General features: G+C 43.9%; 1 protein-coding gene across 1 annotated transcript in view; it reads right to left on the reverse strand.

Moving 5' to 3' along the window:
- The window catches only part of NRXN3 (neurexin 3), a 1,204,733-nt gene that overhangs the window by 114,544 nt on the left and 1,071,260 nt on the right, over positions 1 to 18,929 (reverse strand). The window contains exon 16 of the mRNA XM_060282978.1: positions 17,261 to 17,568. Coding sequence (XP_060138961.1) covers positions 17,261 to 17,568 — 308 coding nt within the window. The remainder of the gene's footprint in view (positions 1 to 17,260; positions 17,569 to 18,929) is intronic.

Genomic DNA, 18,929 nt, shown 5'->3' on the forward strand with positions numbered 1-18,929 from the left:
TTTTATTATTATGTATATCCCACCTGTTCTCCTGGAAGTTCAAGATGATATACATTGTCCTCCCCATCCATTTTCCCCCTCACAAGAACCCTGTGATGTAGATTAGGCTGAGTGGTCCAAGGTCACCCAGTGAGCTCTATGGGTGACTGGGGATTTGAACCCTGGACTCCCAAGGTCATAGCCCAGCACACTAACCACTACACCACAAAGGCTCTCCCTCATGCTTATGCACCAAGTTGAAGAAAGAATGGTAGAGAGGGCTCTATGGAGTGCCTCTGCAGGGACTTATGCCCCTCTGCAATTGCATGTGGCAGTGATGTGATGATCACAGTGAGACAGTGCCTAGTGGCTTTATGTATTCATCCATAAAGTTTTTACTTAACAACAGCTTTCCAGATCACCATCTAATTTTTTAAATTGATTGATTGATTAAATGGACAAAAAAGTGTGATCTAAGCAAGCTGAGGCATTCAATGACCCACAACTAAGTTGTGCCACGGACCCCCTGGGGCCCGCAGACCACCAATTGGGAACCACTGTGTTATATCATTTGTATCTACCTTTTAAAATGGTAACCTCCCTTGAGTGCCATGGCAGAAAGGTGGCATATAAATGCAATGGACGCATGAGCAAATTAATAAATACATAAATATTCTTAGCATACTCCTCAGTAAAGAACCGCACATGCAGACAGGGAAATGTCAATCATGCCTTATCAAGCAGCTTGTACCAAATCCAAGAGCTCACAATGACAGGAACAGCTTCCATTTTAGTGACAGCTCACCCCACCAACAAAGAAGAATGCAGTGTGAAACTCCCTGCCCCACCCTTTATATTAGCTATACACAGCACTGTTTCTCACCAAAGAAAACCCAAGGCGTTAATTAGATGGTTTCAAGAAATAGGACTGTCATAACAGCCAGGATGTGTTTCTAATTCCTATGCTGTCATCTAAACGTGAGCCGAGAAAGGTAAGATGTGCACCCCCCCCCCCACCTCTCAATGAGTCTTGTCAAAAACAAAATGAAAATGTCTGCCTTGGAAGTCTTTTGGCAACGCTTGCAGCTCCCAATCATTTCACTGCAGGGTATAAATAGCAAGCAAAGCAGAGGTGGTTTAAGAACCAGGAGAAAGCAATCCGGATCTCTCTTTCTGTGCTACAAAGTCAATGATTTTTCTCTGTTCATTCCTAAGCAGCCACTTGCTTTGCATTGTGTCTTTCAATGAATCCTGTCATTCTAAGAACTCAAGCCATTCTGGAAGTACAAATTTGCTTCCGTTTAACAGGGGTATGCACATCAGATCTGCGTGCACTTGTTATTTGAACAAGGCACACTGAGATGGTTCCAGTCATGATTTCACATTCCCAAATCAGATAGTGCTATTAACAAGGCGTCTCAAGGCAGTTCAGGGACCCGCTCAGTTTTACCAAAAAGTTCAACGCATAACCCCCCCCCCACTCCTTTTCCTTTCCGAGAAACGAAAACAAGCTGAGTAGGGAAATGCCTAGAACCTTTGAAGCAAAGATGGAGGAGTGTCTTTCATTTTCACAGATTGGTCTAGCATTTAATTGAAGTGAATTATTATTGCCCAATGCCAATTCAATCTTGGTGATTTTGGAGAGGGGTGTTAAAATAAACGGAATTGTTCTTCACATGGATTGTCATTCTCCAGCAAGAGCAGGGCGTTAAACAGAGGAGGTACAGCACATGAGGAATCAAACTGGGTATGGGCGTGTGGGCACATCCAATCTCAACATGTGGAACTACGCAGTGAGGATTCTATCTCCATTCAGTTGAGTATTTGAAACAAACAAACAAACAAAAAATTCCTTCCAGTAGCACCTTAGAGACCAGCTAAGTTTGTTATTGGTATGAGCTTTCGTGTGCATGCACACTTCTTCAGATACACTGTTAGTTCAGTTTAAAACTCTGTGCATTTCAACTGAATACAGTTAGCATTCACCTTCAGACCCCCATTTGTCAGAATTCTATGAGTGAGGCTTGTAACCACAAGGACATCAGGAAAGGGGCCAGTGTGCGCATCCTTTACCTGCTACCCATTTTAAACCCTCACACATTCTGCAGAATGGCTAAAGAAGTGTTTGGACTGCAATAGTGCCAGCATTCGGCAATGTCAGGGAACTACTAAGACCCACAGACAATCAGGGAGACTGCTGCTGGTCCCGAGAGTCCCCTGGTTTTGCTCTTCATTCCAGAAGGAGGTTGTGAATGAGAGGGGCATCCGTGTGACAACATCCAGGAGGTGACAACATCCAGGAGGATGAGAGCCCACCCAGGGAATGGGGAGCCGCTAAGGGTTTCTTGCCCAAGCCTCCTCCTGCCCCTGACACACACACACACACACACACACACACATAAAAATAAAAAAATTGAAGCCAGCATTGGCATCTGTGCTTCGTTTCTAGAAAAAGAGATGTCAGAGCTCAAATCTGCTGGAAACATTAGCCTCTGAACTGGAAAATCTTCCCACTAAATGCCAATGTGTGGATGAGTCTCTGCGGTTATTCCATGGTGAAGAAGATGGAAACTGCACTTCCCCAAGGGCATTCATCTGTTCATACTTCATATGTTCCACAGCTGAAGCCTGGCATTAACAAAAAATGCCAGGGCTGGGCCCTGATGAACCTACAGCACAAACTAAACCCTCCTGTGCTTAAAATTGAAAAAAATAAATAAAACAGAACCTTTTTTTTTTTTTAGCCTATTCACGGGATCTGCTATTCGAGTTATCATAACTGGCCTACGACTATGGAGTATGTGTTTAAAGTCTCTGCATTTTAAGGCATTTGTTTGCCTGTATTTATACATTTTTTTATCTTTGCCTTCTGCAAAGAATATAGTTTCACATACGCATTTCCCGCCTCTCCCCCCACTTCCAAAGTAGCAGATTTTAACAGGCTGTTGCAGAATACTAGAGGACGTTCAAACTTGTAATTGCATTTGGAAAGCAAACAGGCTCCAGAAACATGCCATACGCTTGTCAAAAAAACTTGAATTTCAAATTGTGATTACTCACACAACTAACAGCTTTTGGGCCAACTTGCATATCATACTTTACCCTCTCTCTCATCACACAGATTATCAAATGTTTTCAAATATATACATTTGAGATAATATGCCATATAAATAATGTCATCTGTATTTTCCAGGGCCCAAAACATCCACCCACATACTTACTTATTCACAATTGCTTCTATACTACATTGAGAAACTGCCTAGCAGATTCCTCTGCAGGAATGGGCCCAAATGAACAGCGATGAAGCAAAGGGCAATCACTTTGGCTATATGCTTATTATTTTCCAGTTGAAACCAGGCTCCATTCCTGACATCTCCAGTTACAGGGCATTAGTAGGAGGACTGGGAAATACTTTGTTTGGAACCTTGGACAGTTGATATCTGTCACAGTTGATAATACTATGTTCAAAGGACCAGAGGTCTAAGGCAACTTCGTATGTTCATATTCACATATCTGGATCAGGGCTGGCAGAAGACATTCTGCTGCCTGAGGACAAGATGGCATCCCCTCTGAATGCAGACCACATACTGTCCCCACACCAACATTATTGTCATAGTAGATAAACTTTGTAAAATTATTGCGTATTATCCCAGAAACACATTCGAGAACATGAGTGAACTTCCAAATGCTTCTCAGAACAGTAAGCAGGCAACATACAGAATGCTAACCAGTGAAATCATATAGAACAATTTACTGATTGCCAAGGCAACATACCTAATGACGACACGGGGTGAGAGGGGTGATAATTCTGTCTGGCAAGTAGAAATGATGAAATGATCAGAAGATCACGGCACTGAATTATTCCCAGTGCTCTTGGAAAAAGAGCTTCAGTACTGGAAAGAGATATATCATGTTGGATCCTCCCTTCCCCACCATTGCCAGATCTTCTGTTACCTTAGCCAAATTGACATCAGAGCTCTGGCATCTGTACGGCCAGAAAGGGGGCATGCTGTGGCTTGCCACAGTGGGACCAGGAAGCCACTTGGGTCCAATAGAGGAGAATGTTAGGCAAGGTCAAGAGCCCATCTAACTCTCTCCTTTTCATTTCCCTCCCAATTTTCCCAATGGGAGGGAAATTGTCAATAATAACAATCCCTTAGAACTTCCGAACCCTATTCAAGCATCCAGGAGAATGTGTGAGGGTTCTAACTGGATAACACTCTAGCAACAACTTCCTGCATTGCACCCTGATAGGGCAGAGTTCATGATCATGGGGAGTCCTGTGAGCATGCACAACTAAAGTCCTTACTGGTCCCCTTAATACCTTCCAGAAAGATCAAGGATAGAATGTGCATGCTCATGGACACTAGGACAAGGCTGTGGGGCTTGAAGACAGTTCTTATCTTCCATCTAGATAAATAACGTATTGGCCTGAATATAAGCCACACTCCCCCCCCCCAAATTCCAATTGTGAAAAGTTAAAGTGCGGCTTATATTCGCGATCTTATGGTATCGCTGCTGAAACTGCTGCCCACGAGCGCCATTAGGGGGTGCAGGACAACGGCACCCATCCCAGCCACATTTCCAAAGCCTCCCCTGAGCCGCCGTAAGGAAGGGGAGAGTGGGGGAGGCTGCCAGTAAAGTGGCGCGGCTACCCCTCCCCCAGGAAGCAGCCCAGGAGCACGGGGCAATGGCACACAATCCGCCCACTGCTCCCAAGCCTCCCCCAGTGCCGGCTTGGGGAGGTAGTGCACAGAGGCGATAGTGTTGGGAGGCGGGCGCACAGTGCACTCAGAATCTAGCACTGGCGTTGGCTGCCCTCCATCCAGGGCGGTAGTTCCTGTAGGCAGGTCGCACCTGCAAATAAGCCTTGAATTTGAAAGGTGTGGCTTATTTGTGGGTGCGTCTTATATTCACACCAATACAGTAGTCCTTTTACCCATCTTTGCCTTTCAGACGTGTTGTCATCCTCATTGCTGCCCCAGAAAAACATACATATAAGACAAGTATGTACAAACCATTGTGCCAGTAGAACATCACAAACCATGGTGTTGCACTGATAACCCCAGTTTTTGTCTTTGATTGGGTGGCCAATTGTTTTGCATAGGACATTTTTTTTAACAACAATAAAAGGTAGGAGGGGAAGAAAAGACTATTTTATGTCATATGAATGGGCCTGCGTGAAGTAAGACAGAGAGATGGGGCTTTCAAGCTCCTTAATATTTTTTCTCCTTTAGTGCTTTGCAGTCAGTGGATGAAAATGTCACTGGAGACTCATAACAAGCAATGAGTAAATTAGAGGCCAATTTCCTTCTCCAAAAATTATTTTCTTAAGCGTGAAAAAGAAAGTACCTTCAAGAGTAGACAAGTGTATTTTTCTTTCCCTGACAGTTAGAGGCTAATTATACTGACAAATCTTCTCTGCTGTGTTCCATCACAAGGCATGCCTAAAAGAAAGTGTTGCGAGAGCAGCGTCTTATGGGAAGTTCTTAATCAAAATCCTATGGCCCTCAGCCTAAACAAAATGCAGCTAGGCAACTGTGCTGGATGCTGGTAAAAGGATGGATCCCCAAGCACTCCACCGATCAAATCCTAACTAAACCAATGGGGAGGCTCGCTGACGTTAATCAATTATATTTTTCCTCCTTTCTTTCAGAGTTGTTTATTATTACATTTCTATTCTACCATTCTTCCAAGAACTACCATATACAGAGCAATACAATGTGGTAGGCTAGGCTGTGTGTGATCTTGCCCAGGCGCAATATTACACAGCGAAGTTCAGAGCTACCGTGTTTCTCCTAAAATAAGACGTGCCTCTAAAATAAGCCATGGCACGATCTTTTAATGGCAAATAAATATAAGACATCCCCCGAAAATAAGACGTGTTGGGGGGGGTATTGTTATGGTAGTGGTGGGAGCAGGTCTGCATGGCGCTTTTGCAGCGCTCGGCGCGCAGCGCGCTGCTATCTCTCCTGGGTCCCGCCGGGTTGGGACTTGGCGCGGTGCGCGCTGCTCTTTGCCAGGTCCCGCTGAGTTGGGGCTCGGCGCGGCGCGCGCTGCTGTCCTTGCCGGCTCCCACTGGGTCGGGACTCAGCGCGGCGCGCGCTGCTGTCTTTACCAGGTCCCGTTCAGTCGGGGCGCCGAGCTGGAGCCGGCAAGGACAGCAGCGCGTGCTGCGCCAAGCCCCGACTCAGCGGGACCCGGTAAAGACTCGGTGCAAGATCCTGGCGAGAAACGTGGATACTTGGAAAAAGGCAGCCTGGATCTGATTCTGTCACCCGCCCCCCATTCAAAAAAAGCAAAGCCCCCTGCAGCCTGACTCTGTGCACGCTTTACACAGAAGCAAGTCCCACCGAGTTGCACGGAGCTTTCGCCCAGCTAAACGCGCCAGGGATTGCAGCCTGTTATTGCTCGGCGGTGCAGCTACGCCGTTTTGAATGCAAAGCCTCTTTAGCAGTCAATGCACGCTCTACTGCTGGGGGCGGGGGGAGAGAAGGCGCCGGTTAAGTGCTTATTCATTCGGCGTTTGTCCTCCATTTCATCCCGCCGGGCGAAGCGGCTCGACGGAGCTGGGGTTGCTACAACAGGAGGCGGCGGCAGTGTGCACGGCGAGGCGGCAGACGCCGCTGCTCTTCGCTTGGGCATCTTGAATGGGCGCGCCGCTGATCGCTTGCTTAGAGACCCTGCTCTGCAGCCAAGGCTTTGCAGACGCTGCACCCCGAGCAACGAATTTTAGAGGGGCATTTGGGGGGCCGGGGGCTAATGACGGCTAAATAGTGACTGTCTGTGTTTGAAAAGTCGCTTTTCAGCTTTGATGTTCGATCTGCAAAGACAACACCCCCCCCCCCGCCCTAAACAAAATATCATGCGAGAGTGTGGAGGGGCACAGTCCTGCAACTGTTGGGAAGTTTGCTGTTGGGCAGCTGCTTCTCTGCAAGCTTGTAACAAAGGCAGTAGTGTTCCAGGCAGCCGGCTGCTGACAAGGGGTGGGGGGTAGTCGCCGCAGCAGCCGCTCTTTGCTTGGCAAGTAACCCACACACCCCTCCGAGCGCCGAGCCCCGACTGAGCTGGAGCCGGCAAGGACAGCAGCGCACGCCGCAGCAAAACTCTCTGAAAGCTTAATACCGGTAAAAAATAAAAAAAGCTTAAAAAAAATAAGACATCCCCTGAAAATAAGCCGTGGTGTGTTTTTTTGGAGGAAAAATAAATATAAGACGTGTCTTATTTTAGGAGAAACACGGTAAGCAGAGGCTGAACTCTTCTTCTTCTGGGTCGAAATCCAACATTCTACCCACTATCCGCGGAAGTGGGGAAGTAATTCTGACCAAGGCCCCCTCCAGCCCCTGAAAAATTGCTCCGGAAGGTTAGAGGACCATCCAGAGCAGAATGAGAGGTAGAGCAATGGGTTGAGGGGGAAGGGGGAATTAGCAAGAATTGCCTCCCCTTATTCTGCCTATGGATCTGGATCCTTTCCAATGAAAAGGAGCCCTTGCATTCACCCTTAGCATTCACCCATTCGTGGTTAACTAGTCCATTCTTGGCTTCCTGCAGATCTAATAGTCCTTACTAAGCATATCGAAGCTTAAATATTTACAAATTTAATCAAATCTGTTCAGCTCAACTATGAAGTGGCTACTCAGCAAGCATTTGGCTTTACAAATGCTTTAGCTTCAGCATTTACGATTCAGGAAAAGGAATTTAATAAAACCCAAAGGTGAAGCACATTTTGTGGGTTTCATCTCGAAAAATTGTCATCAGTGGAAACTAGAACTGAAATCAACAACCACTTTTCATGTTGCAGTTTATATTATAGGTAATTTTACTGGAGAATTCTAATTTTGGTCCCTTGACACCACATGATTGAATACATTCAATTCAGTGTTGTTGTTGTTTTTAAAAATCTATTTAATCATTTTTTCAACACAAACAACAACCGCAAAAGACACATACAACAAAAAGCATAATAACAATAACAACACAATTTGACAATTCAGATTTGAATATACTGATATACCTATGACTACACCTTTTTAACAATATTTTCCCACCTCTCTCTCCTTCCTCTACTTCCCATCACTATCCGCCTTATCGCTTAAATATTCGTTCCAGATCTCTTCATATTTATCCATTCTTATTTTGCGTCGACATACAATTCATTCGTATGAAGCTAATCTGTCCATATTATCAATCCATGTGCTCAGTGGAATCTTTTTGCGGCTCTTCCAATTCATCAAAACAAGTTTTTTTGCTTCTAATTTGGCACGGTACATTCATTTATTTTTTTCACCCCTTGAAATCTCCCATGTTTCTGGAATATAATTTAGAATTAAATTCAGTTCCCCTAAATATCAATTTCTGTTTATTACTCTTGCTATAAATATCCTCACCTAGCACCAGAATGATCTTATCATAGGGCAGTTAATCAACATATGTACTAAGTTCGCATTTTTACTCCCACATCTCCAGCAATTGGCTGCACTTGTTATTTTCTTCTGGTATAGCTTTGCTGGAGTCCAGTGGACTCTGAATATTATTTTCTGTTGAGTAAGTCTTAGTCTTAGATCCATAGAGGCTATTTCTGTTGATTTTATACTTGACTCCCATATATTTGTTATCTGTACCCCTAACTCTTCACTCCATTTTTGTCTATTATATTCTAAATCGTATTTCTTCCTGTTGGTGTAGAGTTTTTTGTTTTTGTTGCAGAGATTAAATCTTGTAGCAGCATGGGTGTTTCCGATGCTGCTGTAGCGTCAGGGCCAAACTGCCTTTCTAACATATGCTTCAATTGGATGTATTGCCATTGTGTTTCACTGGTTAATCCATACTTTACTTGCAAAGTCTTATATTCCACAAATTTATAATTTTCATCAATTAATTGATTCAATGTCAAAATACCTTTTTCATCCAATTTTGCCAAATGATTATTTGATTTCCAATTTTTAATTTTGGGTTGGCCCATATTGTTAATTTCTCATGCTGATAGGGGTAATATTTATTATTTTTATTTATATTCATCCAAATTTTTATAGGTGCTTTAATAGTCTCCAGGATGATAGGATGTTTCATAAAATTAGAGCCAAGTTTAGTGCATCCTACAAGAGGTTCAAAGAATCTATATTCGAGAGTAGCCCAATTGGGTTTCCTGCTAGCTCTCCAATAATAAGTCTTACTCAGCAGGTAAGCCTAGTGATATGATTCCAGATTTGGGAGCCCAAAGCCACCTTCCTTAGTTGGAAGTTGCATTTTATGTAGTGATATTTTTGGTGACTTTGTACCACACAAACTCAATCTACATAGTTGATTTATTTTTTGGAAGTATTTCCATCCTCAAATCCAGTTGTTGTAGCTGCAACATTTTGCCTGAATTCCTGCAGGTGGATGGTTTTTAAAACCTATAAGTTTAAGGTTGTTCCTTCTAAGTTCAGATTCCAATTGGAGTAAGCGTTTGTTGGTTTGGTTTTGAACCGCACAAAGAATCCATATCTGTAGATTGTAAATATCAGCTGACAGCAGCTGAACTGTCAAAAATATAAATACAAAAACCATAGAAAAGGGTTGCTACGCCAAGTGTCAAAGAAAAAAAGGGGGGCTCATAATAGAGGAGGTATTGTGCTGTGTGTCATCAACACCACGTCTGACCAACCAGACAGATCTTTGGCCACTTAAGAAGGCTAGTCAGGTAAAGTTCAAAAAGCTCAGCAACAGAAACAAGGCATCTGTCGAGAACAAGCCTGATAGAAATAACAACACATGTCTCATTTTGGATGTGAGACAGCCCTAATCTAGCAGCAGCCCTGCACTCCAGGACATTCCCGAGTTAAAAGTAGAAGCATTTAAGTGAACGATAGCCATATGCCTCCGTGTTCTATGCACAGCAGTGAGGCAAAGTGGAATTCCCAAAGAGGATACTGTTAATAGGAGAGAAGCTGGTGTGTCAGGGCCCTGAGGTCTATAAGAGTAATTTAATACAACACATGCCGTTTCCGAACAGACCCGAGTTTGAATACAGAGCAAACTTATGTGTCAGGGGGTCAAAGTGGCACTTTTACTAAGGGTCGGTAGGCAGCTCTGTTAGTCAGAAGCAAACGTGCTTCATTAAATGGAGTGGAACAAACAAGAAATCACAAGTAGGCAACGTGACCTTTGGACTACACCAGTTTCTATCAGCTTAAGCAAGTACAGGCTCCAGGAATTAAACAGAACTCCACATATCTCTGCCCAAATGTGCACCGTGTTACTTGTTACATTCCCTAAAACATTTTCCAGATGAAAATAGGGACATTTTGCATCAATGTGTCCCCCCTGCCTATATGAGCTCACTGCTAATAGAATAGAGAAAAGGGGTGGGGCTGGCTGAGCTGCCCCATTGGGACTTACGTCTAAGCCAGGCATCGGTAACGTTTTACGGCCATGGGCCGGATCATTCCCACTAATGTTGGTCCGTGGGCCCGACAGGCACAGAAGCGATTTCCGGTGCTGCGCTGCCCATTTTTGGAGCACCAGAAATCGTTTCTGCGCATGCCCTGACATGGTAGAAGTGATTTTGGGCATCTGGGTGTGGGCAACGCGGCACCGGAAATCACTTCTGTGACTGCCCTGACATGCGCATAAGCGATTTCCGGCGTCTGCACATGCCCAGACGCTGTTTCTGGCATTTGTGCATGCACAGATGCCATTTTTGGCACCGCTTGACGAGTCCCCGTGCCGCGCTGCACCGGTTTAGCGTGGTGGGGTGCAGGAACTTGCCAAGTGGGCAGCTCGGTGACTGGGTGGCTCGTGGGCCAGATAAACGGCCTCCATGGGCCGCATCCAGCCCATGGGCCGGAGGTTGCCAATGCCTGTTCTAAGAAAATGCACATGGTTCAAACTGTAAGTTCCACCAAGTTCAAATACGCACAATCTGAAATCTTATACACAGGCTGTCTCATTCAAGTCAGTGAGTGCACAAAAAGGGGTCTGCAACTTTTAAAAGCTGTCTGGAAGTGTCATCTAGTCCAACCCCCTGCAATGTGGTCCTGACTCCTGCAGCAAGCAGGGCGATGAGAATCCAAATCCCCACTCAGCCATGGTATTTGACTAAGAGACAGGGGTGCCAACTTGAATAAAATATTGTGGGGGCCCAGGTAAGCCCCACTCCACATAATTGATCACTTGACACAGTGCACACACCCCATTTGAATGGGAATGCCCATCAACTTTGGGGGAACCCTGCCCCCTCAAATATTTTTATTGAGGAGGCTGAAGCCCCCACAGCTCCCAGGAGTTGGTTCCTATGCTAAGAGACCTTGGGACACTCACTCACTCTCTGGTTCACCTACTTCACAGGGTAGTTAGAAGGATAAAAGGGAAGAGGAAAAGTATAGGTGCCACCCTGAAGGCATTTTTCTTTTTCTTTTTTTAAGGGGGAGGGGTGTGTGTGTGTGTAGATTACGTGTCTAATGTTGTCTTCCTGTGCATGAGGAAGAAGACAGGGAAAGAGAAAAAACAAAGGGAGAGAGAGGAAACGAGAGGCAGAGAGCGAATGATATGAGGGAGCTGAGCAAGGAGAGCCTTGTGCTTGATTACCACCCTTTCCCTCGTCCCAGATTCTTCTCGCCGGTGAAGTCCACAGCAGCCTGTACTGGGGTGGGGAGCTTAATTAAGAGAGAGGAGGGGACGAGAGACAGAGACACTGATGCTTGCCCTCTCCCCCAGTCACGCCACTGCTTGCCCTCCCGCAGCCCCCCCCCAATCATGCTGCCACTGTGCACTGCTGCTCACCCATGGGCAGCCACCCTTGCACACACAAGGGTTGCAGTGACATAATTCTGGAAGTGGCACTCTAATTCAGGAAGCAGCAACCCTCCTCTTGCATGTGTGGTGGGCGTTGGGCAGCCAGCAAGCACATTTTTTGGTTCCGTCTCTTTTGGTCCCTCTTAGCTGAAATCCCAGGACATTCTGGGATGGAATCAGATGTTGGGGCGGCTTCTGTAAATTCAGGAGGTTGTCCTGGGAGAACTGTGACTGTGGGAGCGTCTGTTGTTATGTTGCCACCTAAAATCAACAACCAGAGCAGATTTAAATTCCCCTCTGTCAGGGACTGATCAGATCTTATTGTTTGTTATCACACATCAATTGTGTGTTCCAATGTAGAACATCTTAAACACGTTCAAACCAGATTTATTTATTTTTTAAAAAAAGGAAAGCTGCCCTCTGGCCTACTTTTCTGTCACTCCATTGCAGCCTGGAGGGCCTGGCCTTGTATTGTCTTTCCACCTCGCCAAGCCAGAATGTGGCACACGAGGCCTTCGCCTTGCTAGATATAAGCAAGTTTGGGCCTAGGAGCTATGTTTCTACTGCCTTAAGTTCTATGACGAAAGAAATGCAGGACGTTAATGTCATATAATAAAACAAACAACCAAACATCTCTTTTCCTCAGCCAGATTCAACCTTCCATCCACCCTCTCATTCAGCTAAGCAGTTTATCCTCAGTGCTTGCTAGCTGTTTGATGTTCAAATTGTTTTGTCAATAATGTGGACAGTTGATTTAAATAAAAATATGGATTGGGTGCAAGTTTAACTGGCTGGCATGTTTTGAGGCCAGAACATTACTCCTATTCAGATCTCCCAGTGCATCTCCCATTGTATGATGGGGAGAGTGAAGGAGTGTTTGGTGGCCATGCTTTCTCCATAATGTTCCTGATAGCTCACTTCCACTGCCCTCCATGCACTGGGGCATGAAGGCAGGTCTACCCATGAAGTGTGCCCCCATGTGATTTAGAACCTGAATGTGTGCACAAAGTACTAGCTTGTAAGAGAGAGGAAGCTAGGCCAAAACCCATCCATCTCCTTCAGATTTTAGTATTCTATGTTGAGAAATGAGTTGGGTTCATTTGAATGGATGACCAATGAGACATTTGAATCCCACCCAACTGTGAACCCCCATTCAAATAGCAGAGCTCTTGGGCTATTTCTGCACATTTGAATCAGGCAAAGGAGAAGTACAGTGATACCTCGACTTACGAAGGCGATCCGTTCTGCGGCGCTCTTTGTAAGTCAAAACCTTCGGATGTCGAAGTGTCCGTTTTGCGCATGCGCGAAGCGCAATTTTGTGCTTTGCACATGCACAGACCACGCGCGCTGCTTCTGCGCAGGTGCAGAACGTGCGGTGGAAATACTTCCGGGTTTGCCAACTTTGTAAGTTGAAACCTTCGGAAGTCAAGGCATTCGGATGTCGAGGTACCACTGTAGATACACATAGACCTGCAGTGTGCTATTGTTATACTGCGTCTTAGGACTCTAGACATAGACCAGATGAAAAGACTTCAGGCAAGCACAGTTCCAAAGTTCTAAGAATTCACTATTCAAGAATAACTGAATGAATGAATTCAGTGTAATAAAATGACCTAACAGTTATTTAAACCACATTTGTTTGGGTTCTTGTACCTTCAGCTGGTATGGTAACAAGTGCAAGAGAGGATAGCTAAATAAATCTCTGCTTCTTTGGCCAATCAACACCCATAAAATGGGATCATCAAGGGAAAATATTCTAACAATTGTTCATCTCGGCACTGTATTGATAAAATTGCTTCCAACTGTCATTTTGGATTTCCCCCCTTGCCCTGGAAGTTCAGGCATTCTGGATAATTGTGGGTTGTTGTTGTTGTTGTTGTTGTTGTTGTGATGGAAGAGATTGCTGGCCCTAAAAAAAAATACAGCAGTGGCCAGTGCTTCCCCCCACAGGCACCAGAATCACAAGCCACTCAGTGCCACAACACAACAAAAAAGGTCCCTCCCCCCCAAAAAACCTTGTTTCTTAATTTTAATAATCGGTACCTCGGGGGAGGTGTGATGTTTGAGTTTCTTGTTGGTGCTGAGTCTGTATAGGATACAGCTTACACAAATGAAGTTGAACAACTCAGTCGAGTGACTGAAAGGAAGCAAGAACCGTCTTGCACTGTGATAACAATAAATTGACCTGCTCTTGAGACACAGTGAGTTGTAATGGAGGTGCATATTGACTTTTATCTTCCTTTCAATGGAAAGAGTGAAGTGTCAAGAGTTATTGCTTTAATATAAGCCAAGATGAGACAATTCGTTGTGTGAGTGCATCCAGGAAATCATTGCTCTAACCATGTTTTTAGAGGCCAGTTTACACTGTATTAAATCACCTTGATGCTTTCTCAAGAACATAATGACTTAATCAGCTCAACAAGTTGACATGTAGATTAGGTCAAAAACCCTCTGAGAAATAATCTGGGTGGGCCTGTTTCATGAAATATTTCAGTGACCTCGCAACAGACTGATATAATTCCATCAGAATAGACTCAAAAAAATCTTTACAGACTCTGATTAGAGCATTAACTCAGGAACGACACATCCTGTTTCACCTCTGCCGCCCGCCACCATAGAAGCCTTGCTCACCTCACCGGCATTGTGCAGTAGCGGATTCTTGCGAGATCTCTTGAGGCTGGCCCTACATGAGCTAACTAAGGGGAAAACCTGGCTTGCATTTCATTTCATTTTCTCAGAATGTGTAAGAACAACATTCCAAATATGACAAAATCCATCAGAATTATTTGCAGTTCAATTTAGAGGTGGGTGACTTTACCTGAGGCCTTTATATAACACACCATCAATTGAAGCTAATAATTAGAACTGATTCATAGCCACCTGATTTTTCAGCACACAAAAGATGTAGAGCCTTGACAAGCAACCAGGAGAAATAAAGCAGCATTTAGCATTTAATTTAATGCTACACTTTCAGCAACATTTGAGACCCTGATTATGATCTGACATAGCCCTGCCGTGCTGAGTCAAGTTGCTTTTACTGGTGGAGAGGACTGACATAGCCACAGGAACAAGATCAAATGTTTGGGCAATGGTGCCCATTGTGGGGAAGCACAAATCAAAAAAAGGGAAACGAAAGCTATTGATGGCTTAGACTGGAAAAGAAGCATTCAGTTAGATGAACTAATTAAAAATAAACCACATTATGAATGATCGGACCATATGATTCAATAAATTCTATGATGTAAGTATATGGTGTTTATTGACATATTGTATATGGCGTTTATTGATCTGACTAAGGCTTTCGACACTGTAAATCGTAATGCCCTGTGGACTGTCCTTCTGAAAGTTGGCAGATAAATTTGTAAACATCATTTGGCTCCTCCATGATAATATTACAGCAACAAACGCAGATAACAATGGCTCTCAAAGAGATCCATTCACAGTGGGATCAGGTGTTAAACAGGGTTGTGTTATTGCCCCAACTCTATTCATTATTTTCATTGCCATGATCCTACACTTTGTCGAAGGGAAACTCCCCACCAGAGTAGAAATCATATATCGAACAGATGGAAAGCTCTTCAAACTGAACAGGCTGAAAGCAAAAAGTAAGGTTACCGTAACTTTCGTCATAGAGCTTCAGTATGCGGATGACAACGTAGTGTGCGCACGCTCAGAGGATGACTTCCAAACCATCCTAAATACCTTTGCAGAAACTTACGAAAACCTTGGCCTATTACTCAACATCCAAAAAACCAAAGTGCTGCACCAACAAGTACAAAATAACCCCTCTGCAGTGCCACAAATCCAACTCAATGGTGTAACATTGGAAAATGTTGATCACTTCTCCTACCTAGGCAGTTACCTTTCCACAATTTTTCCTTTCCACCTTTTGATGCCGAAATCCAGCATCGTCTGAGCTCTGCGAGTGTGGCTTTCTACCGATTGAAGTGCAGAGTGTTTGAGGACCGGGACATTCGCAGGGAAACCAAAGTGCTTGTTTACAAAGCTATTGCACTACCAACCTTACTATATGCTTGTGAAACATGGACCACTTATAAACGCCATCTTCAACTCGAAAGATTCCATCAACTGTGTCTCCGAATTTTTTTTACACGTCACTTGGGAAGACAGGCAAACTAATATCAGTGTACTGGAAGAAACAAAGATCACCAGTGTTGAAGCAATGATTCTTCAACATCAACTTTGTTGGACTGGTCATGTTGTGCGGATGCCTGCTGATTGTCTCCCAAAGCAACTGCTCTGTTCCGAACTTAAAAATGGAAAGCGTAATGCTGGTGGTCAACAAAAGAGGTTTAAAGACTGTCTCAAGGCAAATCTAAAAAAAAAAAAAGTAGTATAAACAATGACAACTGGGAAACACTGGTCTGCGAGTGCTCCAGTTGGAGAACAGCCTTTACCAAAGGTGGCATGGGCTTTGAAGAAACTCGATCTCAGGATGCAAGGGAGAAACATGCTAGGAGGAAGGCACGCTTGGCAAATCCACACCGTGATCAGCTCCCATCTAGAAACCAATGTCCCCACTGTGGAAGGACGTGTGGATCCAGAATTGGCCTCCACAGTCACTTACGGACCCATTGTTAAAATCGTGTCTATGGAAGACAATCTTACTCGGCTATGAGTGATCGCCAAAGAAGAACAAAGAATGATGTAAGTATAAGACACTGAAAAGTTGATAGGTTTCTATACATGTGAAGGTCTCTGAAATGCCTGTTGAGCTCTCTGTTCTACTCAATGTAGACAAAGAAAGCAGATCAAGCAATCAATAATTATTATTCAGAAGAATCACATTTGTATTTGGGGAAGAACACAGTCTACTGCTGCTTCATCAAGGCAATTATATTTGATCTGTAAATTATTTTCTGTCTGCAATTATTGAAAAGCTATATTGAGAGTTTATTAAGCCCTAAAGGGCTTAACAAATCTGTAGTCGGAGAAAAATATATACCTCCATGACAATAAGGGCTATCAGAGATTTCAAAAGCACCTGATTGAATGAGCCCCAGATTCCGAAAACAACTATCTGACAATTTCCACTTTAATATTAGTTTGTCAAAAACAGGAATGAAGAACAACTCAACTTGGGCAACCCAATCCACTCTATTAAAAACTTCACTACTAAAGAAGAAATAGCACACATGAGGAACACTAATCTGTACTGGCTTTCCAGAATCTACCATAGTGGTCTTCCATTATCAAATTCCACAGATTTATGAAGTTCATATCTTGTTCTCCACACAGGAACAACCAGCCCTAACTTAATGAGTGGGTCAAACAGTACCACAGAAGAACTTGGCCTCATGTCTGCACATACAACAATAATTCAAATGGAAACTGAGAGCGAACAAGTTCTGTGCTGAATTTTATCTTTAGATAAAATCAGAGAGAAAAAAAACATTAAAAAGAGAGAGAGAATCTGGCCCTAATATTTATTTATAAATATATTTGAGAAAACACAAGCCAGCTATAGAGACTTCAAATGACTCACCTGAATGGTAGGTGTGGAGCGGTTTCTTCGGGTTGTAGTAGTGGCCATAGTAGTGGTGGTCTCCATGACTGTTGTAGACATCTCTGGTGGCATGGAGGTTGTGGGTGCAGTTCCCAAGATGGATGGCACTTCTCCCACCAGCCGGACACTTCCATTGATCTTGATGTTGGGGCTGCTCTCTGCTGCCATGTTCAGCACTTTCAAACCATTGTAATAGAGACCGGAGAGCTGGCCTTGGAAGAGACGCCCTCTATCTTTTCCTCCAATGGCTATTTGCGCCTGGGTGTTGAAGATCGTTAACTGTCGTCCTAAGTGAGGGGGGGGGGTTGAATAACATTATTGGCAGGAATATTTCCCCTTTTTAAAACCCTTGAGTCCTGGCTGAAATGAACCAAAGCTCGAAGCAGGTTTTCTGATGTGGTGGTGATGGCAGTTGTGGTGAATAAATGGCAGGAATGCAGTACCATAAATAGCTGTCCCAATGTCAGCCACAAATCATGATAAGCTTGAACAACAAAACAATGGATCCAGATCTTTGTGGTCTTGTTCCCGTAAACATAAGCACATTCAGGAGAAATTTTACCCAAACCTTGTTTTCATTTCAAATTTTAAAATCCAACTCTTAACATATTGTTTTGGGAACTTGGGAGAGTTTAATCCAAGCCAGAACATCAAAACCTTCTTAGTTTTTTGTCCTCTCCAGAATGTAAAAACAAAAACAAAACCTGGATCCTTGAATGGACAGAGCAGAGATTCAGTCCTGTCCTGTGATTTGGCAAAAGATGAACAGAACACAGATATGTGCTAAGAGATGGACATATGCATGACTCCTTGAAACTTATAATAGCTATAGCTGTGGAAGATAGAATCTAGTTTTAAATAAAGGTTAGATTTAATACAATTTTTGGATCATATTTGCTGTGGAAGAGAAAATACGTGTCAATGCTGAATTAGTGCACATAAATAACCCTATGAGTTTGGGCCTAGTTCTCACAGTAAAACTGTGTCAGAGCTTCACACTGCAAGTGGAAAAGGTCACATCGTTTACTATTCCTTTATACAAAACAATTCCCTTCACAAAGAAAACTAAATGTTGGGGAGAAGGTTTCCAATAGCCTTCTCCCTGATATGAGAGCCCACACCTGCAGTTAGAAGCATTGGTTCTCAGACACAGGTTCACTACCTCAGTGAGACCTAGGCCTCACTGTAGTTTTTACTGGCAGGCCACTTTGAGAAGGGGCAAAAAGTGGCAAGCCAAATCCCCAAGTGAGCTACCAGTAAGTCCCACAATATACAAAGTAACCATCATTATTTCCACACACCTCTCTTCCTTCAGGGAGAGAAGGGGTGAGACACCTCAGGAGGCCAGATTTGGCCCAGGACTACCGGCTGTTGTTATCTACCTATGAGGCACATTGCGAACTACTGTATAGTGAACACAACTGAGTTCCTTGAGATCTCAGAAGTGTACTTACTAACCCCTTTTTTAAAGGAAGGCAGGGAGTATGCAGCATTTCCAGTCAGTATGGATCCCAGAAATAATTATTTTCCCACCTACAAATCAAGGGTGAGTTCACACAATTAGTTTAACAGGCAATGTGGACTTTTGATAGACATCTCCCCTTCCGTCTCATTCCTCTTGTCATAGGTAGGCAATGGCCAGAGGTGA

Source organism: Zootoca vivipara, chromosome 1 (assembly GCF_963506605.1).
Source record: "Zootoca vivipara chromosome 1, rZooViv1.1, whole genome shotgun sequence".
In the NCBI taxonomy this organism is placed as follows: domain Eukaryota; kingdom Metazoa; phylum Chordata; class Lepidosauria; order Squamata; family Lacertidae; genus Zootoca; species Zootoca vivipara.